Genomic DNA, 24,292 nt, shown 5'->3' with positions numbered 1-24,292 from the left:
TCCAGAACTCGGCTGAATAATTCCTGAAGGCAAAACAGCGCTTTTAATCTTGTTGACCCTAGCCTTTTAGAATAGTGTGACTTTATTAACTATATGTCTATCAATCAAATTGTATCAAATAAAGCCTGTTTGAAAACATAATGCCAACAAATTTTAGTGACAAAGTTTTTTTGTGATACTATCACAGTGTAGCTTTCCATCAGAGCTATATGAGCAGGACTTTTGGGATACAATGCTTGATGTCCTGCTGTTAATAAACTGTTAATGAAAACTCCTGTCACTAGAAAAGGCATGTTTTGCCCACGCAATTCTTATTTTGATAGACATAAAGTCTGTGTTTATCTGACATAGTAAGTTCTTGTGGCTCTCGGGGCAGTAGATTAGTGGTTATAGCTCTCGTACTCTGTGCCGGAGACCGAGGTTCGATTCCTCTTGGCGGCGATTCAACATGGGCGAGTGAATGTTACCATAGCCTTGGGTTAAACCAAGCCATGTGAGGGAAATTGGGGAGATGGCTCACTGTGTGGGCCGTTGGATGTTGCCAGGAGTTGTCTAGTAGTGCGCAGGGCCTAATTGGGTCTGCGTAGCTCAAAATGAGCATTAAATACTCTATGACTCATTATCTAAGCCATGGCCCCTTCTGGAAAAAATAGACAGGGTATATCCCTCGATATTTGTGAGGCTAGCCATGTTAAATATGCACATTTATCTATCTATCTGTGATAAGGTTCTAAGATAAAGCATTGATGCTTTACTACAAGTATGGGTTTTTTACTTTTTAAAATGGATGCATGCTTTTTTTGGGCGAAATTTGGAAAACTGGAGGGCCCTCAAGTTTTTTTTTTATCATTTTACGGTTAGTTGGCACCCTCATAATATTTGGTGTTAGAGTCTCTAGACCCACATTTCTGGAAGAACTAAAGAGACAAAAAATTTTCATGCACCTTGTCTCCTCACAGCAAGTACCTTCCAATATTATTGTACTCATAGCCATGACTATCAAGGGTCCTGAGAACTAATTAAACAAGGTGTGTAGTTATTAAACAATATAGAATAGGTGTAATGATATGTACTTATGGCTAAATAATTTTTTAGAAGGCTAATCTTTAGAATTTACTCTTCAAAAATCAAACACTAAAATTACCTGGCTGCATGGATGCGCAGCTATATACAATATTAGTCTTTGAATAAAACCTTACCATATTTCATACCCTGCACATGTGCAATAAATACAAAACCCTTGACCTAAACTTGCAGTGGCTGTGCAGTTGCACGGCTGCAGGGTTTTGGTTGGGGTTTTGGGTTGCAGCCACGAAGCTATCATGTAGCAGCAACGAAACCATGCGTCTACTCAATAATTATCAAAGGAAAAAAGACAGTGTGGATTGTAAAAGTGCTCCTTTTCAAAATTTTAAATGTTTTTATTCGCTGGCCAACAAATCAACTCTATTTTTAGTACTGAACTGACTCTAAAATCATCATATTTGTGACGTTAAGCTAATTCTCTAGAAGAGTCCCTAACTCATTTATCATGCCTGTCAAGATGAAGAAAAAAACTGTAACACACAAAGGATGTGGACACATAAAAATAAGGCCAATTTTAAATTGAATTTTTGCATCATCAGTTAGGGGTCAAGTGAGCATATAGTTTACTACACTAGTGTGCATGCAGATAAATTATAAGCAGGTGACTAGGGCAGACCCACACGCAAAGGGGGGTGTTAGCTAGCTGCTAGCCTGGAAAACACTTGAACCTAGCTAAGTGTACTTAAATTTAAATCACTGTTAAGTACATTTGATGTAACTGCAAATTTTTGCATTTAAATCACATAACATAAAAATACATAAGTATTTTATCCAAGAAAAGTAAGAAATCCAAATAGATCAGGTCAGCAGGTCAGGAGGCGAGAAGTTTGAAAGCCTAGCTACAGGGGTCCGTGTTTTGAATATTATTGCCGCCGGTCAGTATCTACTTTGCAAAACAGAGACAGATGTAAACAAATATGGCTGACACATAACATAACAATGTTCCATTTCTGCTGCGATTTTGTTTTATAGGTTGTTTTTTTAAAAAACGCTAATTATCTCACTTTTTTATACAAAACTAAAAGGCTTTACAAGTAACTAAATAATCAATATTGCCTTATCATTTTTACTCCTGCTAACTGAATTAAGACTCTAGAACTTTAAAAATCGCGCTTGTCTAGCCCCAACAACAAGCATAATTTTTCAGAATAGTTAGGGCGGGCTGCAGTTTATAACCTCGAAAAAAGGTTCATTAACTAGGCTACTACTGCTCAGAAACTCTTTGTGAAGATAAATGAGGAATATAAAAATACTAAATAAACTGTTGAAATGTAAAGAAATTAAGCTCTCTTTGTCTAGTTTTGTCAATTAAGTTTAGTAGATATAGCTAATCATATAGGTAGTTAACTACTTCCCAAAATTTGTCAAAGTTTAGTTATTTTCTAATAACCAGTACTTCCTTTTCAGAAATGTGTACCTAGCTAGCAAAAAATAGCATTTGTTTGCTTTGTTTTATTAGATTTGGAATTGGGTAACACTAATATTTTAATGAGGAAGCTTTTAAAATTGCACTTTAACATAAACTTAAATCTGCATGTTAATACACCTACTTTTATAAACAACCTTCATCCCAAACAACAAAGAGTTTTGATTGATGACTACAGCCATTAAAATTAGGAACTTGTTAAATTTATTTAGAACATAGCCTGATTTTTTGGCTGTGTGTGTTTCCTTTTTTGTTTGTTTTTAAGTATAAGTCTAACCTTTTTTTTATTTTTATTTCTTAACTTGAATTCAAATATTCGAGTATGCCATTTTTTATGAGGGAAAAGAAAAAACATGAACAAATGGAATAGAATTTGATTCAAATTTTTTTTGAAGTTAACCTAGGCAATAATCCATATATTAACTGTTTATTTTGAGTATTAGTGGAAAATATTGACCTAAGTCAACACATTGTTCTTGCAAATTTGTGCAATACTTTTGATGTCAGTCAATTCTCTCAAGTAACGTCCTCATAAACAGTTGGTATAGGCTTAGTATATAAGTATGCATGAAAAACTAACTGGTTGGACACATACAGTACAGTCCAGATGTAAGCGTACGTGTACGCTCAAGTTTCACACCTTTTTCTCGGAGGCGGTAGTTGTTTGTCTTTTGTTCTTATTAATTATCTTGCAAGTCTTGTAAGTCATTAACTTGCGCGTAATAAACAAAAGATTATTGAAGAAAAAACAGCTTATTATAACTGCGCGTAACTATTGTTAAATAGTGTTAACCAATAGCATAATTGCAAATGTTATCAACTCTATCAATGTGACACGAAGAGCCATTGTTTAATATTTTTATTAAACAGAAGTTTTGCGTGGAAACTAAATAAACTAGCGAGAAGGCATTGTTGGTTGCGCAGGTTAAATAAAGCTTTTAAGCGAAAGAAATTATTATATTTTAACAAAGATTGAAACTTTAATTTTGATAGAAATGTTTTCGTAGATCGCATTTTAAAAGTTTAAAAACGAAAAAAGGCGATAAAAATGTTTTTCTAGATTGCATTTCAAAAGTTTAAAATCGAAAAGTGCTGATAGAAATGTTCTTTTAGATCGCATTTCGAAAGTTTAAAAACGAAAAACGGCAATAGAAATGTTTTTTTTAGATCCCATTTTAGAAGTTTAAAAACAAAAAACGGCGATAGAAATGTTTTTTTTAGATCGCATTTTAAAAGTCTAAAAACGAAAAACGGAGATAGAAATGTTTTTTTAGATCGCATTTTCAAAGTTTAAAAACGAAAAACGGCGATAGAAATGTTTTTTAAGATCGCATTTTAAAAGTTTAAAAACGAAAAACAGCAATAGAAATTTTTTTTTAGATCGCATTTCAAAAGTTATATTTTTAGATTTTTTTTCTTCAGTATTAAAATTTAGTTTGCTTTCGAAATCTTATCGCAAAGGGAAAAGTCCCGAACGTAGGGTTTTTCCGTTTGCGTTTCTAAATGTTGCTTTTTATAAAAAGAACTTTTAAAAGTTTCGCATGTTAAAAAATATATTTCGACGATAAAGAAATATTACTGAAAGTTTTAAAGTAGCATTATTTTTTTTAAAAATATTTAGATCATTGGATTTGTTGTTTTTTAAAAGAGCTTGTGTTTTTTAAAAAAAACAAAATTAAAATCACGTTACTATAATTAGTTTCATTGTTGAAAAAAATAAAAATTCAATGGCTTTCGCATTTAATTTATTCTCGCGCTGAGTTTATTTAATTTATTCTTGCTATGCTTTTGTTTTTAACAGGAAGCAATTATTTTCGCCCAATTTGAAAGGAACTCGCTATCCTATTGTTTTTTTTAATGAAAGCAATTATTTTTGCATGTTGAGCGTACGCATACGCTTACATCTGGACTGTACTGTAACATATAATAATGCAACAGCTGAACAATGGTAATAAACAGTGAAAGGGATGTACTTAGTTATGTGAACTTTTTTTTTTGTAATAAACTCAAATTTTGACTGTTATTGAGAATAAAAAAATTTTACTGTTGGTTTTACATGTATACTGATACATGGTTTACGTAATAGAAATAATCTTAAAACCTTTTGCTCAAATTAGTATAGAAGAAAAATTGTCATCATCATCATCATCATTAAGTGCATAACAATGCCAAGTATGTATAAATCAATTCTAACAATAATGATTGCTCTTTTACACTGTATTTGTTAATATAATTAGCTATGTATTTATTCAGGTGAGAAGAAGTACTTCAGCAACATCCATGAAGCTGTGAAACATGGAGATGTGATCGAGTTGCAAAGAATGATACAACAAGGTGCAGATATCAATGGTGTTGATCCCAAATTCAAATTTTCTGCATTACACTGGGCAGCACATTATGGATCTCTTGAGGTTTAAATCTTTTTGTTTGTGTTTTGTCAATTCTGTTTTTTGTTCTCTATATTTTTCTTGATTATATAATATTTCAATATTTCTAGTGCTTGCATTGGCTGCTCTGGCATGATGCAGATTTGCACCACCAGACAAACGAAGGCTGGACTCCTTCTCATATTGCTGCTATAAGAGGACGAAGTACATGTTTGCAAGTAAACAGATTGGTTCTAAGTAGATAATTAAAAAAGTTTTAACTTAAGTAATTTAAGGTGAAAATGATGCTTATAATGCTGTTTAACAAGAAGTTTTCTTTCTCCTCATAATTTTGGACCTACAGAATAACATACGTTTTAAATATAAAGTTTTAAGATGAAATGCATTCTTTTTAATTTCCCATAATCTGTTATAATGTATGCGAATTTTTTCTTGCTAAACCTTGTGCCTCTTTTATCTGAGAATATGAAATTTTATGAATATGGTAAATTTCTTTTACTTTTTTACAACCTTCACTACTTCCCTTTTAATCATCTTTTTAGGCCCTAGCATCAAATGGTGCAAACATGGGTTTTGTTGACGCCAGAGGTACTTTTGTGTTATATGTAAATTTTTGCAATATATATATACTTTTGCAACATTTAGAATTTACTTGCTTTTTCATAGGGAAAACAGTGGCACATTTAGCAGCCGCTCATGGCAACACTCAAACTTTACAAGAAATCTTACGCAAAGGAGTTGTGAGTACAAAACACTTTTATTATACTATTATACATTGCTTGCTTCTATTTCTAACAAGTTATATGAGAAATATATATTTCTAACCTATTAGGTAAATTAAATCTTTAGGATTTAGAAGCAAGAGATCATATTGGCTGGACTGTGTTTCATACTGCAGCATTTCATGGAAGATTAGGATGTTTACAGGTAAAATTTGCTTATTAACTGTATAAAACCAGTCATAAATTTGAGAAGTAGAAATAGTTATTAAAACTTCCCAAATTTTTTGTGTTTGTAAAATAGGTTATTATACCTTTAATATGCAAATGAAAAGGGGTAAGCATGTTGACAATTACGAACTCTGTGTTCTTTTTATTGTTACTTTTACCTCATTCTTGTCTTTTTTATAACTTAATATATATGCATTTCTGTTGGGCAATTTTATTAAAATTTCACTTTACGTTTCTTTTTTACTAACATGTCTTATTTTATTTTTACTTCTCCTGCAGTTACTTATAAAATGGGAATGCAAGACAGATACGCTTGACTTAAATGGGAACACAGCCGGTATGTTCCGATATTAATGAAAATAATGAAGATTTTAAAAGCTTTTCTATATTTTTTTTGTCAACCTAGAAGTTTTGGAATGAAAGTTACACCCCTCCTTTTTTTGTCTTAAATTGTATTTTTATTCTGGATATATCTTGTGCTTGGTTGTTTTAGTGTTTGTCATGACATTTATACTTTCTTATCCTGTTATTATTTTGTTTTCAGCTCACTTGGCAGCTGGTGAAGGCCATATACCTTGTTTGAAGTTTCTGATTGCTTCATCACCGAACATTGAAAGGGTTGTAAGAGCAAGAAATGACCAGGTAAAAATTCTAAAATTGGCTACAATTCGCTGTTACATGTGCATGTTCCATCTTTAGGAAAAGACTAATACTATAAGGGATAATATGAAAGTGTTAAAAACAGAAACTCCTGCAATATGTCGAATTAAATATTTATATTTATATTTTTAATTTTATTAACTCTCTCTTTTACCATTTAGTCAGTTATTTTTCTTGGAAAAAGTTTTAATATCTCAGATGATGAAAGTTAATTTGTACAGTCTGTAGACAAACTTGAGTTAAAATGTTATGAACTCTAAATTAACATAAACATAATTCTTCTGAATAACAGAAAACACTCTAGCTAGCCGTTCTTGGGAATAAGATCGGTTTGCCATAGTGTTTACTTTTAAATATTGTTTCCATAATTTTAACAAAGTATGCTTTCAAATTTTCAGTAAAAATACGTTTTGTGAGTAAAATACCCTAACTTGCAGTATTGGCATTGTTTTTTTTTATTTAGGGTGATACACCAAGGGATATTGCCAATCAACATCTTAAAAGCAACTGCATAGAATATCTAAATGGAATTGGTTTGTGTGCTTTTATGATTTGCTATTTCTGTTTTTTTTTTTATTATTTATATGCTAAATCTCTGTTGTACTAAAGATGGCAGCATTTTCGGAATTTTCATTTTTTGTTTAAAAAGATGTCTATGAGGACTTATATCGACTTTCGAAGCTGCTAAAAGACAGGTTTGCGGCCAAACAAAAAAATCTAATGTGTATGCTGAAAGCTATCGCCAAAAATGTATAAAATAAAAAACAATGAAAGTCAACCCTAATGTTTGAGGCCTTTTTTGACATGAAAAAAATTATCAAGATTGTATAAGAGCACTAAATAACAAATTTACAAATATGTTCTAGTTCTTTAAAAACAATTTTTTTTTAACGTTAAAAACTTATTTTCGATTTAGAGTATGACATTGATCATCCAGAGGTTTCTGAAAGTAAGTAGCTTTTTTTCGTTATCAGAAGGTGTCAGCGTAATAAGAAATTTCTATTGGTTTTTTGAAGTAAAAAAAAATTTAATTGCTTTTCAGATATGGCGTTTCCAGCTCATAACAGTTCATACAAGGGAGATATTGAATATTTGCAAATGGTCATTGAAACTGGTGTTGCTTCTGTCAATGAGAGAGACGAAAAAGGAAGCACACCAGCTCATAAAGGTAAGTTTTTTATTAGCAAGAGAGTCGTATTTGTTTACCTCTTCATTGACATCTCTAGTGAAAGGGTAGGAATTATGAAAAACCAAGGAAAATTATGCTAAGAAGTAATTTTTTTATGATAACAACCATTGACAGTTGAAACCCCCAGCCTTGATTTTTAAACAAGTAGGTGTCACAGATATGAAACTTGCTTTTTTTTAAGAATATGTGCACAATAATAAAATTTTTCAAAATTAACGTTGTTTCTAAGGTTTATTGTTCTTATCTATACGACGTCGTTTAATTGGTTACCGCATTCTGTGTTAACGTTGACAATTCCTTTTGCACAAACCTATGTTTAGGATTTTAACCTAGAACAGGGGAACTAAAAATGTTGCTTTTAAAGCGAGGTTTAAGTGTTTACTCAGAATATTCACATTGTAGTTTGAATAATTTTTCAAACATTGAATTATTGTCTCGTGTTTTGAAAGTAATCAATGGTCAAATATGATGAAACGTCTAACTTTAGAAACCGAAAGGTTATTGGATTATTAAATAACAAATAAAGGTGGATAAAATTTGTACTTAGTATTTCCTATGGTTGTCTAATTATTTAGAAATCAAAAGTAAAGCGATCTCTACATTGGGTATATAACTATTTACAATTAACGTCTAGTCCAGTCTATCCAAAAGACGAACACTTTCAATAAATGGAAAAGTCCCACTCACAGACAAAAATACAGTCAAAACTTTAGAGAGTATCTACATAGAGGACGGTAATTAGTCCATACTTTGATCATCAGAAATAGAATTTTTTAAAGATGAAAAACAAATATTTTATATTACAGCACACATCCGCTAATTCGAATGTCGTTAATTCGAATATGTGTTATTTCAAACAAATCTTTCCGTCCCTTGCTTTATGAAACTCTTTTTTGTGCTGTTTAATTCGAACATTTGTATGTTCGAATACATTTCTATTCCTTCCATGTTCGATTTAGAGGATGTATGCTGTATACTGTATGCATATCACTATCTGTTAATGAGTGGTAGACACAAACATTCAGAAAATGATTCAATAAAGAGTTTTTAAATCTTTTTGAAAAAAATAGTGCCTAAAAAGCATTTCAATGGATGTAAGATATTATGAGGTAATGCACGTAAATTTGTACAACTTAAAGGGTTGCCTGTACAATGGATATTTTGTTTCAAAACGAATAAAAAGTATATTTTTGCATTAGAATCTAAACAATTCGACGTCAACATAGCATTCTTCGTCGTCGTCTAGAACGAAGCTAATTTGTCGTGTTGCGTTGTTTATAATGAACTCATAGTTGCAGTTATGGTCTTTAACCTTTAACCTTTGCAAGTTTCGTGGAACCACTTGGTCACGTAAAGCATTATGTAATGCGTGTTTGATCGTATACATGTCCGTACTTTCCATACTTCTCTTTTCTCTTTTGTGTCCGCGATATGGACTTTGTCGGTCTGGCAGTTTTGATTCTAATTCGCCTGTGATTTCCACCTCCAGTCTGTTGATGTATATGAAGCTTTCCAACAAAGTTAAAATAGCAGTGACTAATTTTTCATACGATGCAGGGATGGATAACTTTAACGTAGATAACTGTATGGGCATGTTTGCGTCAATTGCGTTCGGTATAGCTCTCTTGAGATTAGCCATCAGTTCGGAAACTTGCGATGTATTAAGATTCAAATGGAGACTTTTGAATTTTAACAACCACGTAAAATCGATAAATATGCTGCGTTCTAACTCGCTCTTTTCAGAAAGCTCAAGTTCCTTTAATTCAACGCGAAACTCTTTTGTATTCTGACATTTATCCACAACATTTTTGAAAGTTTCTGAGACTCCATCAATCATTTTTATGTCAATCTTCACACGCGGCGTACTTAATAGGTGAACGGCTAGCTTCTCCATTTGCTTGGTTGTGATTGGTTGATGTGTATGCAAGTCAAATTTCTCTATGTTTAGTTGATACCATTCATGGTTTAAGAAGTGAATAAAATGGCCAACATCCATTGGTAGCATGTTATGCAGTACGAAGGTTAATTTAACTGATTTAAAGCTAAGTTTTGGTGTTAGGAATCCCTTAGACTCGTAGTAACAATGTAAGAACCATATAAAGTCATTTTGGAATGTCAGTTCCTTCAGCTTTTTAGTTGGTCGCAAATACGTTTGGAAGAGGTCATCGATAAAATTTTTGTTATGCACTGTATCTAGGCAATGCACGAATGTTTGAGCTAGAGTTGGTGCTGATGTAGGGGTGGAAGATGCAATTCCGTGCAGACCAGCCACGAAGGGTAGACACTCCTTCAACCTAACGTCTTGTAGCATTTCCAATGGACTTATATTCATCATGAAAAGGTAGATACTTGTCAAGAAAATTTGGATGTTGTACTCATTCAGATTATTGGATGAGTCTTCTCTACTCATTTGGTCACGATATGATAGCTGTGATGCTTCTATAATGGCGGACACAATTACTGGTTTCTCTATTAAATCTATAGCGTCATTAATGGGTTTGAAGTCGTCATCCCATTCTTTGATTAATGCAATCAGTTTGGACAAATATAACTCTGTCGTGGTCTTGTATTGGTTCATGATGTTGCTGGTTCGCTGGACATAGCAAATAGTGTACAAATTGGACGGAATGCTTGCCATATGCCGTAGCTCTTCATTTTCATTCATTTTCACCTTCAATCTTCTGAGAAATTGCTTTTGGTTTGAAAAGAAATTCATGGTGTAATTTTGTATGTTTTCGTTGCTGAATCCAACCACGTCAACAATGCTAAAGTTAATGTTTCCGAATGTTTTTTTCAACGTGTCGAAATCGTCTGGGTGGGCTGTGATGATCATTTTTTGTGAGAAAAGCTCACCTTGGGGGATATTTGCTTTAGCTAAGCATTTTAAAATGTCAAACTCCTCGATGTTACCTCCCTGAACCTCCTCCAGAGCGCTAATAACTTCATTGTCGTTAATCTGTGTGTATTTAAACCCGTCGTGATGTACCCAGCCATCAATGATCAGAAGCATTTGGTTTGGTTTGGATATAATCTCTTCGTATGATATTACTTCGAAAATATGGGGATAAAAACGCGTGAGAACTCTCTCTAGATTTTCAAAACTTTGCTCTTGCAGATCTGTGAAATTGATGACGAATAAAAATTTGACTTCATCGTAAATACACCCATGCGTCCATTCTGTTACGATTTCACGTATGGTGTATGTCTTGCCAATTCCAGATGCACCTCGTAACACTACATAATTATTCGGCTTAAATATATCATCTAATTGTACGCTAGCTTCTCTGTACACGTCGTGGTTGTTGCGGCCATTTAAAGTGCTGTTAAAGGATGATCTCCTTTGAACGATGTGTTTGCGTAGGAGCTCTTGTTCAGTGTATGGTTGACTGCAACAACTGCTCTCGCTTAAATTCTGATCCTTGCTAACAGCGTAAGCATACGTGGCTTTTAATTTTTTCATTCCCAACCGAACTTTAGTATCGATGTCTGCTTCTGCATAGATAAGAAAAGAAAACGATTATACGTGAAAGATGCTCTTTTTTCTATCAGAAGATTTCACTGGAATCAGTGTTCCGTCAAGCGAAAATAACAATGCTATTTTTTATTATAGGAAGGTACTGTCAGTGTAGTTTCTTTACGGAATGCCGACAAACTAAAATCTATCAACAACACCCGACGTAAATGTATTTTGCTTTTCTGTTTTTCACAGAAAACTTATCTTAGTTAGCATTACGTGTTTGATTTTTTAACTTGTATAATCGTTACAGTAAAAAGAAGAGAACAAAATCATTCTTTTTAAAAAAATGGGTCGTATGTTTTTTTTTCAATTCTGTTTTAGTAAATCTATATACAGCAACTTACCTGCGCTGACCTCTTCTGTCATGTGCGATGCTTCATGTCCTAGGTGAATCATTTCTTTTAAAAAATCAATGTCGTTTTTCAAATCAACTAACAGTTTGTCTATTTCGCTTAGTTTTTCAAACACAGCTTTCCACGATACGTTTTTTGTGTTTATAAAACCTTCCAGTAAATTCAGAAGTTCTGCAATTTTGGAATTTTGATTTTGCAAATTAAAGATGGCACCTTTGTTTTCATCTTCTTCGTCGTCTATGTCAAGATTGCGTATAGCTAATGTATTCATTCGCTGGTTTGTTTTGATGAACTCAAACTGTGCTTTCATAATGGCGGGTGTATACTCTGGTGGAATATATGTGCGACTAAGCTGGCATTTTTTCAAACCATGCGCTGTTTTAGTTTTCATTTTTAAAGTTTTTAGAATATACATTAACTCCGCCCAATCTTCATCGAATCTATGAAACATGATGGGCTCGTTCGAATCTAGATTCTCATTTATGAAACTCTCCAGTTCAACCAGTTGCGCACCCTTACTTTTGTCACCTCTGTGCAACCTACTAACTAGCACCCAACCTCCCTTCGGCTTTAACTTCGTAAAGTGGCGTACCACAAATACAAAAGTCTTGATATCGAATTTATGAATGTCAACTTTTCCTGATTTTGGATAGATAAGATCAAATTGTTCTTGTGTTATTTTTTGTCGCTTTAGATAGTATTTAATATGATGTCGTTTATGGGTGAACTTTTCGTACAGTTTTTCAGGATCTGTGGGTAGTTTGCACGAGCGATGGAGGATATTGTTATAAAGCTCTGCTCTGTAATGGTACAATAAAGCAGTTAAGCGTAACCAGTATTCATGTTCCTTTAAAATCCTTGTGAGAAGCATGCTTATATACTCTCCATGGTAGTGCTGCTCATACGTTCACCTGCACTTTGCAATGATAACATTGATACCTATAAGTTGTATTTAGTTCATTAAAAATATATTAAACCTAATAGGCAAGACTTGATTGAGAATAATGAGAAATCTATTATTTTGTTGTTGTATTGAAATGTATTACTTAAAATTATTTTCCTAAGTTTCGCGCCAAACTTTATAGGTACGAATAATTTTAATAAAGACATTTTACCTCTACCATTATTCAAGAAATGTTAAAACGGTTCGTGACTAAAGATTTATGGTTGATAATTTTGACAAATAACCAGCTGACAATTTTTAGCAGTGCTTGAAATCGATTACTTTTGCTATATGGGCACCTATTCCAACTTAGGTACCAACAACAACAGTCAAATTAAAAAAAAATGTTACTTACATTTACTGCAACAATGAAATCATTTTCAGTTCTGCGAGAGTGTGACAAATTTTTAAACTTTTTTTTTTTTGTTAACTTGTGGTTTATTTATATGATCTTTAGTCATTTTCGTAGATGAATTATAGATGTTTGTGCTTTAGAGTGGAGGCTGCAAACTCAATGTGCCCTATTCAGTGATCATACTTAGAAATTGTGGTTTTAAAGATTCATTTAGAAAAAAAAATGGTTGAATATATATTTCATTCTTCATTCATTTTTTTTATTTTGTTTCTTCAATGTCTATGCTGTTTGTTAAATTGTTTTATCTTCACTTTAAGGTTTAACAAATTTGAAGGTGAGAACCAAAGCTAAAAAAACCTGGAATCCACTTGATTTCTTTGCGTATTCCATATGTAAAACTAAAAAGCTTTTGAAGGTTTTATTTGTAACATTTAAAAAATTTGGAACAAAGAACACAAACAAAAATAATGCTTTTTTAGAATTTAACTCTCCAAGATGAAAAAAAATAGTAACAATCTATTTTTCTGCAAATTACTTGTGAAAAGGCCTGGAAAAAGCCGCTCATTTTTTGCGTATCTTTTAAAAATAATATACTGGTTTCGCTTCATATCGAAACATTTTGATAAATTCGGAAAATTTTAGTAAGTGTAACGCATTATGTATGTATACTTAATATTTTCTGCGTGGGTTTTGTCGTATTCCCCATACTTTATAAATATTGCAGTTGTTAATAAACTAAAATATTGGACCTCGTTGTAATAATTACATGTCAGAATTGTTTTGGCTTTTTTTCGCATGCATTAAAATACAGAATGATTTTAGATACGTAGAGTATTGCCATAAGCGTTGTAACCCGTTACTCTTGTAAGCTTTCTGCTTGAGCAACGGCGTGGGAAGGGTGCAAGTTTCTTCCTGACTTTTTCATATCTTACCATACTTCTTTGAAACTTGGTAACTTTCTTAAAAATTGTGTAGCATTGCTTCCTTTGGTGACGGGTGTCGCTATGGTAAATTTATTATTGTAAGATGTGCTGTTTCGTGTTTTAAGATATTCGTAGTTACCACAGTACATAAAATACTAGGTCAACTAAGTGCGTCCTGGTTGGTACCCTACAGCTGAACAACCATTGCAAAGATCATCGACAGCTGAATCATTTTCATATATCACACTGAAAAAGTGTGAGCCGATGGTTACACCATTGTAACACTGTAAGATATGGCATAGCCACAATTTCTTTGCACTGTCGCTCTGACGTCAGTTCAATTTACTTACAGGTTCGACATTTTTGACATCCCCTATGAGACGGTGAGAAGTAGCATGGTAATTTATAGTCTTTTTTGTTCAGGTCCAAAATACTTGTCCAATTATTTAGGTTCAATATTTTTGTATTCAGCGTTTTTTTTTGTTCAGCCATCATATGTTCTACAGGCTTAGTACGCAGTCTTACGTGGTGCAGAAAAGCTCGCTTAGTACTTGCAGGTCTCCAATAGTTTTATCTTTCTTCTTTGACAATAATTCACCAAGGACATTCCTATTCCAGCATCCGTCCTTGTTTTTCATTTGAAGCTCAACATTTTAGATATTTGAAAATGCAGTAATGCTATTTCAACACCTGTGATTATTTGAGACCAGAGAGTCTCCTTACACAGGCGAAATTGGTGACGATTACGTAATACATACGCCAAAGATTTTTGGAATTGTTAGAGTAGAAACGTTCTGACGTTTTAAACATTTAGCACAAATAAGGAACTTCAACCTGCGAGATGTAGCTACATCTTTGCATTTTATAATAAATATGCAATAACGGCTAGAACATTGAATTGTGGTGCACATTGTAAAAATATCAGGGAACTTGTCTCTCGTAATCACGAACCCGTTGATTTTGCCATAAAAGACAAAACCCAAGTGAGTTAGACTGTGGCAGTATTTGTGTCACATGTTGTTGGGAAATGTAATTGAATAGGTACAGCGGTATAAAACCATTTCCCATTGTGTAGACTAGCATTTTTAGGGTCAACGTCTGGTAGCAATTCCCCAATAAGATTTTGTTGGACACAAGATGAAGCTACTTAAAAAAACTAAATATCATAATAGAAAAAAAAACTTCGAATGTATGTTGAACTTGAATATAAAAATCCTTAATGAACCTGATGGAAGAAATAAGGAACCTGAATGGCTGAACTTGAAACAATATTCAACTGTGGAACACAGTTTCTGAATTCATGGGCATGTTGTCCTGGCTGGGATAATTTTTTTTTAATCATTTCGGATTTCATTTTGCTTATGCAGGCGCAGTTGGTCGGATTTAAAGGTCAGGCGCCACGCGTTCAAGAGGTGGAATAAATGACTGCATGATATTCTAATTTTTCTTTTCTATTTAAGTTCTCCTCGCTGTCGTTATATTGCCCCAATTTTTGCTTCAATAATAAGTACTTTTAACAAAAATCTATGAATCATCTTTTGTAGTTTTTACAGAAATTAGACATCAAAAAGTTTTTTTATATACATTCTCCTTCAAAAGAATTTTGGAATGGCGTAGTTGTGTCACGTTTACACGGATGGCGGTTTACAAACCGGTTCGCTTAACAGAACTTACTTAAAGACATTCTGTGCAGTTTACAAACAGGCCAGTAAAACGTTTCAAAATACGTTTATATGTTCTGAATGGTTTTAATGTATGATCGTTGTAATACAAAGCAATTATACGTATAATGTTGTCGTAACATAGAGTACATTCTTCGTAACGTATAATGTTGTCGTAACATAGAGTGCATTCTTCGTAACGGCGAATGTCTTAATCGTAACGTAAGTCTACCACCGATGGATTCGTCGTTACATCACGTGACATTTCGGAGAGAGTTTATCTAATGTTTTGCTTCTTACCTGATATATTATGCCATAGTAGAAAAAATGAAAATATTCCTAGATAGATGTTCAAGAATGCTTTTCGAAGTTGCGTCCATGCCAGTAAAGACCCCTGTAATCAAACACGAACATGCTTACATACCTGCTTTGGTTAGCTATGGATCAATTACGTGTAGACTATGGCCAGGGGATTCCTCTCTATTTTGCGTTCATGATTTTAGAAAAACATCGCAACAGGTCAAGCGAGACTCTAATAGAAACATATCATGCGTACTGACAACCACGTTATTAAAATAATTTTTGTCTCAAAATTTCTGTTAAATGGGCGTTTACAACAATAGTAAGCTATAACATCGCTCAAACGATTTTTTATTGCATAGAAAGCAAAATTAAACTGGATAGACTGGTGTTTGAGCGTGTCCATTCACAAAGAACGCGAACCGCAAAATAAAGCAAACCCCACTATTCAGCTGCCGTATCAACCTCATTGCCAGGGTATTTTGCCTTGTTGATGAAGTTGATAGCAGGGCTACTCTGTAATAACAGCTAAGGGGCTACAATACCCTGGGAGACAAGGTAGCTGCCGTATATTATATTCTGTACGTTTGTGCAATCGCTTTTTTCCCGTCAAATGCGTATTGAGTATGAAATGAGAACGTTATGAACACACTAAATCTCTTTATCGAACGAATAAAATGACCTCCAACAATTTTGTAGCCTGAGATGAAATTTAGTGTGTTGTTACTATAGTAACTGTTGCGTTGGTAACAAAATGCTTGTTTGAACGGAATTTTAAAAATTAATGATTCTCTCTTCTTGTGTAAAAATATTAAACCACAGTTTCAAATCGAATCGAGTAAAGAATTTTCTTTTTCACAACTAATTAAAACTCGCGACCATGCAGTAAATAATTAATGGGATGAAAAATAATCACATCGAGTGTCGGATTTAGAACGCTGGGAACTGAGATCATGGACACTTGGAAAACAATCCTAAACTCAGCAATATCAGGACATCCTTAGTCAGCCGTAAAATTAAATTCGCGCAAATAAAATTGCACTTGGAGAAACAAATCCTTCTAAGCTATTCGAAAAAAAAAATTTAGAGTCTGGCAAAAAAACCTAGAAATCTGTTGAATTTTTTGATCGACCTGAAAATGCAATGTTTCAAATCCTGGGAGAGTAAGAAAAATAACCTGACTATCTTATTCTGCGTGCAAATGCTGACCTCGCTTATTGATTGGTTACTTGGTATTGTTCTTCGCTTACGTGGTTAACATCGGAGAATCCCTTATGTTTTTCTTAATCTTTCAACCGAATGGTTTTACTTACCCAGATAAATATAATATTCGGATTGTAAAATTGTAAATCCACTTGTAAATGGTTGATGTTCATTGGTTAATTTGAATTCAGGGTTTGCTCTGAGGAATTGTTTTCGCCTAATCCTATTTCGAGAGAAATTCAATTTTGATACCTTTAAAACACGCTAAGTTGACTAGATACTTCAACTTTGATGGTGTTAATTTTTACACGGATTTTTGTAAGGCAGCGTTAGGAAGTGCACTGTAGGGTTATGATCAAGGAGAGTTTAACCACATCCATTTGTATAATTTATCTGTTATAAATGAAGAATTCTATTACGTGTATGTTTCAATGCTTTTGTACCCTTTTTATTTTTTTCTTGAAAATAATTCGATAGATCAATTTAGTTGCAAACTATCTTCTTGTTCAAGAAAGGATAAATCGACCTTCTATATAAATTTATTGTTTGGTGACACAAGCTGTGACGTGTGTTATTTTTTAAATGGTTACAACTAAACCGTAACACAAACAATTAACACCATTTAACGCCATCAAGGCGTAGGAAGGGCGGTAACTGATGAACACTATTTTGTGTTGATTGTCATGAACTATTATAATTTGCGTTTCTTATTCGTAATATTCGTAAAATCCGTGGACATTCTCCCGTTGTACTAATATTTCCCGTATCATCGGTATTTTTGGGCATTCTTCTTCACCTGTTATGGAAAGAAATTAAGTTTCTCTGCGGGGGGTATAAAATAAAGCTGCGGCACAACCATTTTGAAAATACAAAATACGAGTATTAATATAAGAGACCTAAGGTTTTGATGACAGTTTATCTTCTTGTTTATCCAGCTGCAGGGAATGGTCAAGTGGAAGTGTTAAAATGGTTAATCGAGAAAGGAGCAAACAGTAAGTACTCTTTCGTTTGAAATCAGCACAAATTATCATGCTGAAAACTGTGGAGCTAACCAGATGTATTTACGCCTTCCGTACACAAGTATTTAAAAGTTTCACAACCAAATCTAAACAGATTATGTGAAGTAAATATAAAAATTAAAAAATATTTATCGGAATTCAAAAATTTAACCAGATAAACAGGGATTGGGAGATTGACGTTGCAATTCTTGCTTTTTATATAGTAAATCTGATGAATTCAACTGGAGAAACTCCACGAGATGTTGCTTTGAGGTTCGGTCAGTTGGCTTGCGTGAAGATATTGGGTGGAGAGTCAGGTAAATACTGTATTCTCATTTTATTGGTGCTGGATCGTTCTTAAAAATATTTCATCGTGGTGTCTTGAGTGGAGTGAGGAAATTAAAAACACCAATTAAAAAGAACCTGCTAAGCCTTAAGTTTTCAAGCTTAGAAAGTTGTTACGTGAAAGTAATTAAACAGAATATCTCAACCGAGTAATATCTTCTTTTGATAGATGACGAAAGTGAAGAAGTAGAAGAAATGATTCCAGATGAAACTCAAATAAAAGCTGAGGCTAAAGGTTAACCAAAATTTTTTTTAACTGGAAATGTAAGATCTTAAGTATGCGTTTTGGAAAAATCGACAGGTTTGCCTGTGGTACATATTCCGGTCCTTAAATTATCGCCCGTCCTACACCTCCTGTGCATCACTATTTTCTTATCACAACAAACTTCATCGTTCGCGGCTGGTAGTATGTTGTGAGAAAGGGACTCAAAACATGAAAAAATATTGTTGTTGGTCATGACAGATATTTTTTAAGTTCTAAGATGTTGAAGCGTGGGTTATAAAATGCTGTTGCTACTATAGTACGTTGAGTCAAAGATCTCATTTTTGATGTTTACTGGTAAGAACATCCAAAACTTTTTTTCACCCCATGCATCCATGAAAATTGTGTCAAATGTTGCCAGGAAGATATGTGGATACGCAAAATATAGTTATTTATTTGTTATTATAGTATTTTTCTAGATTTTAGGATTTACACAAAAGTATCAAAGTATAGATCTGCTTTTACGTTTTTACACGGTGAATTAACGTGCAAAGAAATTTCTTGCATTTTCGACGTGTGTTGTTTTTATACCATTTATTAATTTTTTATGGAAAACAATTTTTGTTCTTTCAAAGTTAACATTTTACTGTTATAAAACACGTCTGTTCTCAAGAAAAGAGTTTTATTTACAAAACTTCCTTCAAACTAGTCGTTAACCCATGGCTCCCGTCAGCAAATTATTTACTCTACGGGGGATTAAGAATAAAACTCATTCATAAAAAAGACAAAAAATTTGCAATCATAAAACTGTTATAAAGCTCAACGTAAGTGGCTATAATTGTTCTTGAAAACATTCAACTGTGAGAAAGCAAAAACATAAGTGCGATAACTATTATATACATACTTTGAAACTGTGTTTTCGACAGTAAATTAAGTAAAGTCGCTGCCGTTAACATAACGATTAAATCATTTTATTGTTACGCCCAAAATTTAATGGTTTTATCAATACGAATTCATGTTTACTTCTCGTCGTTGCATAGGTCGTGCACAAAGAAAAATTACCGAATTAGCGGAACAGTTGGAAATTGCCAAGTTAAATTTTCAACAGCTTGGTGGCGTTTTGGAAGAAGATAAGAAAAAATTGAAACAAGAACAAGAATGCAGCAGGTATTATTGTAAATACCGTTAATCCTCTATACTAGTCGGTAACCCGTGGATGAATCCACGGGTTTGACCGTCCTTTATTAGCCGCATTTTGTGTGTCTCGCTATTGCGGTTACCATTTTGCGTGACAGACATACAGACAGACGTATACGGGTATTATAATATAGACTAGTCGTTACCCGTGGAAAAATCCACGGGGTCGCCCGTCCTTTATGTATCGCATTTCGTGTTTCCGTAACAGGACGCGGCTTTCGCGGACAGACAGACAAAATACGACTATTATTAAAGAGACTAGCCGGGAAACCCGGCGTTGAAACGCCGGGGTAAGCCACAGGTCAAGGTGTGACCCGCCATTGAACACTATGTGGAGTGCTTAATAAGAGCCGTAAACTATACTACACGGTCAGGTGGAGCGCTTTAGTACAGGTACGCAGCATGTCGTTAATCGAGTAAAGCGCACACAACACTATAGTGTTTCGGCTGTAGTGTATTTTTGAAAATATAACTCTACTGTAACTTTAGCCAAAATAAAAACACAATTTACAACCATTTGTTACCCCGTCATAGGAAAAACAATTGGTCAATTTTATTTTATTTTGCGAAATAAGTTTCAGTAAAGGTTAACAAATTAATTGTGACATTGGACTGAGCACTTAGTACAGGTAAATCGTGCGACACATGCGTTTAGGCTTAAGACCCTATTCAAAAAAACTATTGAAGCTTTGGTTTACAAAACACAGAATACACTCTGTTGAAACGCCGGGTTAAGCCACAAGTAGCTGTGTTACCCAGCAACACAAGATTGAGTGATTAATAAGAACCGTCAACTGTGCCACACATTCAGGTAAAGCGCTTACAGCCATATAGTGTGTAGAAAATCAAGTGAAGTGCACACAACTTTATGGTGTTTCCGGTGTAATATACTATTCAAAAAATAACTTTCAACAACTTAGGTAAAATAAAAACCCAGATTACAATTCAATGTTACCCCGTCATAGCGAAAGCAGCTGGCCAACCTTCTTTATTTTTCAGGGAATGTTCCCGGGAAAAGTTCAAAAAAATGTTAAGCTGAGCGCTTAGTATAGGTAAACAGTGTGTACTTTTTTTCTGTAAAAAACGTTATCACAACTTCGGTTAAACAGAAACACAGGAAACAGCCCGTTGTTACCACCGAACTAAGCGCTTAGTACAGCTAGACTGTGTCGCACATGAGTATAGGCATAACACCATTTTTAAAAAAACTTTATCGCGACTTCAGTTTAAAAAAAATCAGGAAACCGCCTGTCGTTATCAAGTTCAGTTAAAAAAATATATACTCAGCAATTTTATTTTTCAGCATAAGCTTTCATAGCAGTAATAAAATTGGTAGCTGCCTATAACTGCATTTAGCTACTTTCACTTTTTAGCCAGAAGTAGAGCTAAAAGGAGCTAGATAGGTAGACCCAACTTCAACATAAAAATAAAGAACAATATACCAAACTGAATAAAAACTTTAAAAGAATAGGAATAAATAAAGATAGCTATAGCTAGCTGCCTCAAAATGTACGTTGTGTAGCTAGCCAAAAACTTAAAATTGGTTTGTTTAAGATTAAGAAAATGTGATGAAATATTCACCTTAACATGTGAAAACAAACTAAATAATCCTATAGGATAAAAAGTACTCAGAAGAAATAAGAAGGATTGAAAGGAAACCTACAAACTTCACACCATCACTTCCAAACCAAAATGGCCTTAGGGGTAGCATGTTTCCTCCCGTCGGCATGTTGAGGCCGCGAAGCACTTGGATTGGTCATTAGTGAAAATGGAGCCTCGTGATTGGTTTATTACAATGAGCGGCAAAGCAAGGCCGGTAAAAAAACGGGGTCTGCCGGGGATTCGAAATAAAGCTGCAGGGCCGCGGGGATTTTCGGCGGGTCTCGCTACTTGCTCCGCCATGTTGCGCAGAGACAGACAAAATACGGCTATTATAATAGAGACTAGTCGTTGTCCGTGGAAAAATCCACGGGTTCGCCCGTCCTTTATACTTAACCGTCGCAACAAAGTGGATAAAATTATATCGCATTTGATATTCGTGTTTCGTAACATCGTTTTCTAACTTGGCGGGGGGTCCTCCCTGTAATAAACGCCCGTGTAGAATCTCGGAAAATCCGAGAAACACCATTAATTGACTTCTCTCTAATTTATTTGATAAGCAAAAGTATAAATGTCCAGTTAAAATAATGTCTGAAGTGTTGCAAGGTGTTTCATAGACCCCCCTTTATTAGTAAAGTCATGTAAATTATTTACTTTTCTACCTTTTGCCTTCAAGTTTTCAAAATTTCTTTTTGTCCCCTACTTTCTCGAATAATTCATATAAGAAGCCTTATTTGAATTATTTATTTTCGTTGTCGATTCTTCCATGTTTTAGTTCTCTCCCCATTCTCGACTCCAGAGTTCTTTGAGATAAACCTCGGTTTAATCTCAAATATCTCTGGGACGGGAATGTTCACATCCTAGCTTTAATATTTATGTTTGTATTTAGAAAAATTCGCGAACTCGAAAGCTTATTAGAATACGAACGAGTCAAGCGCGAAAAACTCGAAGCTCAATTAGACAAAATGCGCTTACATATTCATAAGTTAAATTTACAGTTAGAAGATGCTCAAAGCAGGATACCTGTCACGGTGAGTGCTTCTTTATAACAAAATTCAAATTGATACAATTCTTCTAAGGTACCACTAAGGTTTGGGACGTCAGATTGTATACGTAAGAATAAGCATAAACTCGTAATTTAATGCAAGAAACTTTCGTCAATTTCGCGAATTTTGGCATAATGTGCGAAAGTTTAGGTACGCTTTAAATTGGGAAATAATTTTTAGAATTGTAAAATTCTTGTATGATAATTTTTACGTTCCTTCAGATCTAAGCTGTCAATCGTTGAATCGAGGATGTCTACTAACCCCTTTCTAATTTGGCCGATTCGCAAAAGTAGTTTCTCTTAGCGAATTATTCGCCTTAAAAAAGTTTCCAATCCTAAAATATTTTTTTTGAGTGGAAATGTTTTATGAAAAAAAAACCAAAAGAAAGCTTCATGGAGATGGAAGATAAGAGTTCGCGTTGAAAGGGTATCTTCTTCTCAAAAATAATAATTACAAGTTGAAGTAACTGGTAAAAGAATTAAGCTAGGAAGAGGAGTCGGGGGAAGGGGGTCAGATTGGATGCCCTTAATAATTATTGTCTTACGACCATTGACTGAATAAAAATAAAAATAAATGACTACTATTCTACTGTTCTGAACAAAGGTTTAGGATCATATATTTTGATTAGATGGTTTTTGTGGAACTTTTTGCATTGGAAGCTCTTTCGAAGAAAACAAAACAAAACTAGTTTTTGCACTGAAAAGAGTTTCTGTGAGACATTTTAAATATATATTTTTCAAAACAAGAAAAGTGTGTTTTTTCAGCAACGTAAAGTATATCATATTTAATAGTGTTTGAAAAAATTATTTGCAAAAAGAGTCTCAAATTGCGAAAATAAGTTTTGCAAAAACTTCTTCCTCGAAGGTATTTGAACTTACCTCATGCCTATTTTTAGCCACCTTTCAGGGCAGAGGAAGAATTACCGCCGAAGCAAGTGAAGAAAAAGAAGAAGAAAAAGAGTGTTCAACCTGGCATCTTCTTGGTGCAACGGAATACAGGTTCATACAAACCACTAAACGCAAAATCAACTAATTTAGATGGAAACCAGGTACGACCAGCGTCTGCTAGCTATTCCAAAACATCTAACAACTTAAAAAAACCTACGCCTCCAAACCGACCACGAACAGCGGTCCGACATCGTGCGAGTCCTGCAACGGCTGATTCGGAAAAGTCGTTCACCACTATTGAAAACGCCATCATGTGGGAGAAACTACGGAGGAAAGAAGATACATCCTCTCTCCATTCAGAGAGCAGCAACGAAGAAAAACCAGTCACTCCTGCGGCGGATGAGCGACCATCAAGTACTACTATGAAAGTGGCTACACCCGAACCCTATGAACGACCCCGATCGGGAAGTGCTTCAAGTCGTTCTAGTTCGGATAGCGAAGAAATAATAGTGGACGATTAAATAAGGTTATACTTTTTTTTAGATATCCTAAAGCAATTTTATTAATTTTTCGCACTAATTACTGAACTTTTTATTTTGTGTACATTTGTAAATAAATTAATTTATCACTATACGATGTAAGATATATACATTTTCAAAATTTTTTGTGTAACGTTGGCCTTTTTAAGGAGCAAGCTAGTGACAATTCTTCGAGACTGACACAAATTTTGTTGGTGAGCTTTTAAAATTCCTAGTATCCCAAATATGAAGCAGCGTTTCCATAAATTTGAAAAATATTATTATTTTTTATCCTTGGACTCCGTCATAACAAATGTCACCATTTTAATTTTGTGGCACCCTGGAAGCTTGTTGATCTCTCAGTATTGATGATTCTTTTCAAGCTTATTTCTATTTATAGCTATTCAAAAGGGTGTATTTCATTGCTACACTTTATAAGGCCTTGTTCGATTGGATCTGTAAGCCGTAAGTGTATTTTCCGACGATCTATTAATTCTAATTTCACATATTTTCATTAGTATCGAGGTTGCTTTTAATCACAGGTCCC

At 34.0% G+C, this 24,292-nt stretch overlaps 2 protein-coding genes across 2 annotated transcripts; one reads left to right on the top strand and one right to left on the bottom strand.

The window, feature by feature from the left end:
* Positions 1 to 4,564: 4,564 nt before the first annotated feature.
* On the top strand, positions 4,565 to 23,858 carry LOC130636373 (ankyrin repeat domain-containing protein 42-like). Its single transcript, XM_057446069.1, has 17 exons — positions 4,565 to 4,684; positions 4,766 to 4,923; positions 5,010 to 5,117; positions 5,442 to 5,487; positions 5,566 to 5,639; positions 5,749 to 5,826; positions 6,129 to 6,186; positions 6,394 to 6,491; positions 6,973 to 7,042; positions 7,426 to 7,458; positions 7,552 to 7,677; positions 17,889 to 17,945; positions 18,176 to 18,268; positions 18,466 to 18,531; positions 19,539 to 19,665; positions 22,184 to 22,325; positions 23,236 to 23,858. Exons 1-17 carry the CDS (start codon positions 4,678 to 4,680, stop codon positions 23,746 to 23,748), a joined length of 1,854 nt encoding a protein of 617 aa, XP_057302052.1. The 5' UTR covers positions 4,565 to 4,677; the 3' UTR covers positions 23,749 to 23,858.
* LOC130636372 (uncharacterized) lies at positions 8,248 to 13,172 on the bottom strand. Its single transcript, XM_057446067.1, has 3 exons — positions 12,867 to 13,172; positions 11,560 to 12,507; positions 8,248 to 11,190 (listed from the first exon to the last, which is right to left on the bottom strand). Exons 2-3 carry the CDS (start codon positions 12,437 to 12,439, stop codon positions 8,894 to 8,896), a joined length of 3,177 nt encoding a protein of 1,058 aa, XP_057302050.1. The 5' UTR covers positions 12,440 to 12,507; positions 12,867 to 13,172; the 3' UTR covers positions 8,248 to 8,893.
* Positions 23,859 to 24,292: the final 434 nt, after the last annotated feature.

The sequence above is a fragment of the Hydractinia symbiolongicarpus genome, chromosome 3 (genome assembly GCF_029227915.1).
Source record: "Hydractinia symbiolongicarpus strain clone_291-10 chromosome 3, HSymV2.1, whole genome shotgun sequence".
Lineage (NCBI taxonomy): Eukaryota > Metazoa > Cnidaria > Hydrozoa > Anthoathecata > Hydractiniidae > Hydractinia > Hydractinia symbiolongicarpus.
This window is presented reverse-complemented; position numbering and strand designations above follow the sequence as displayed.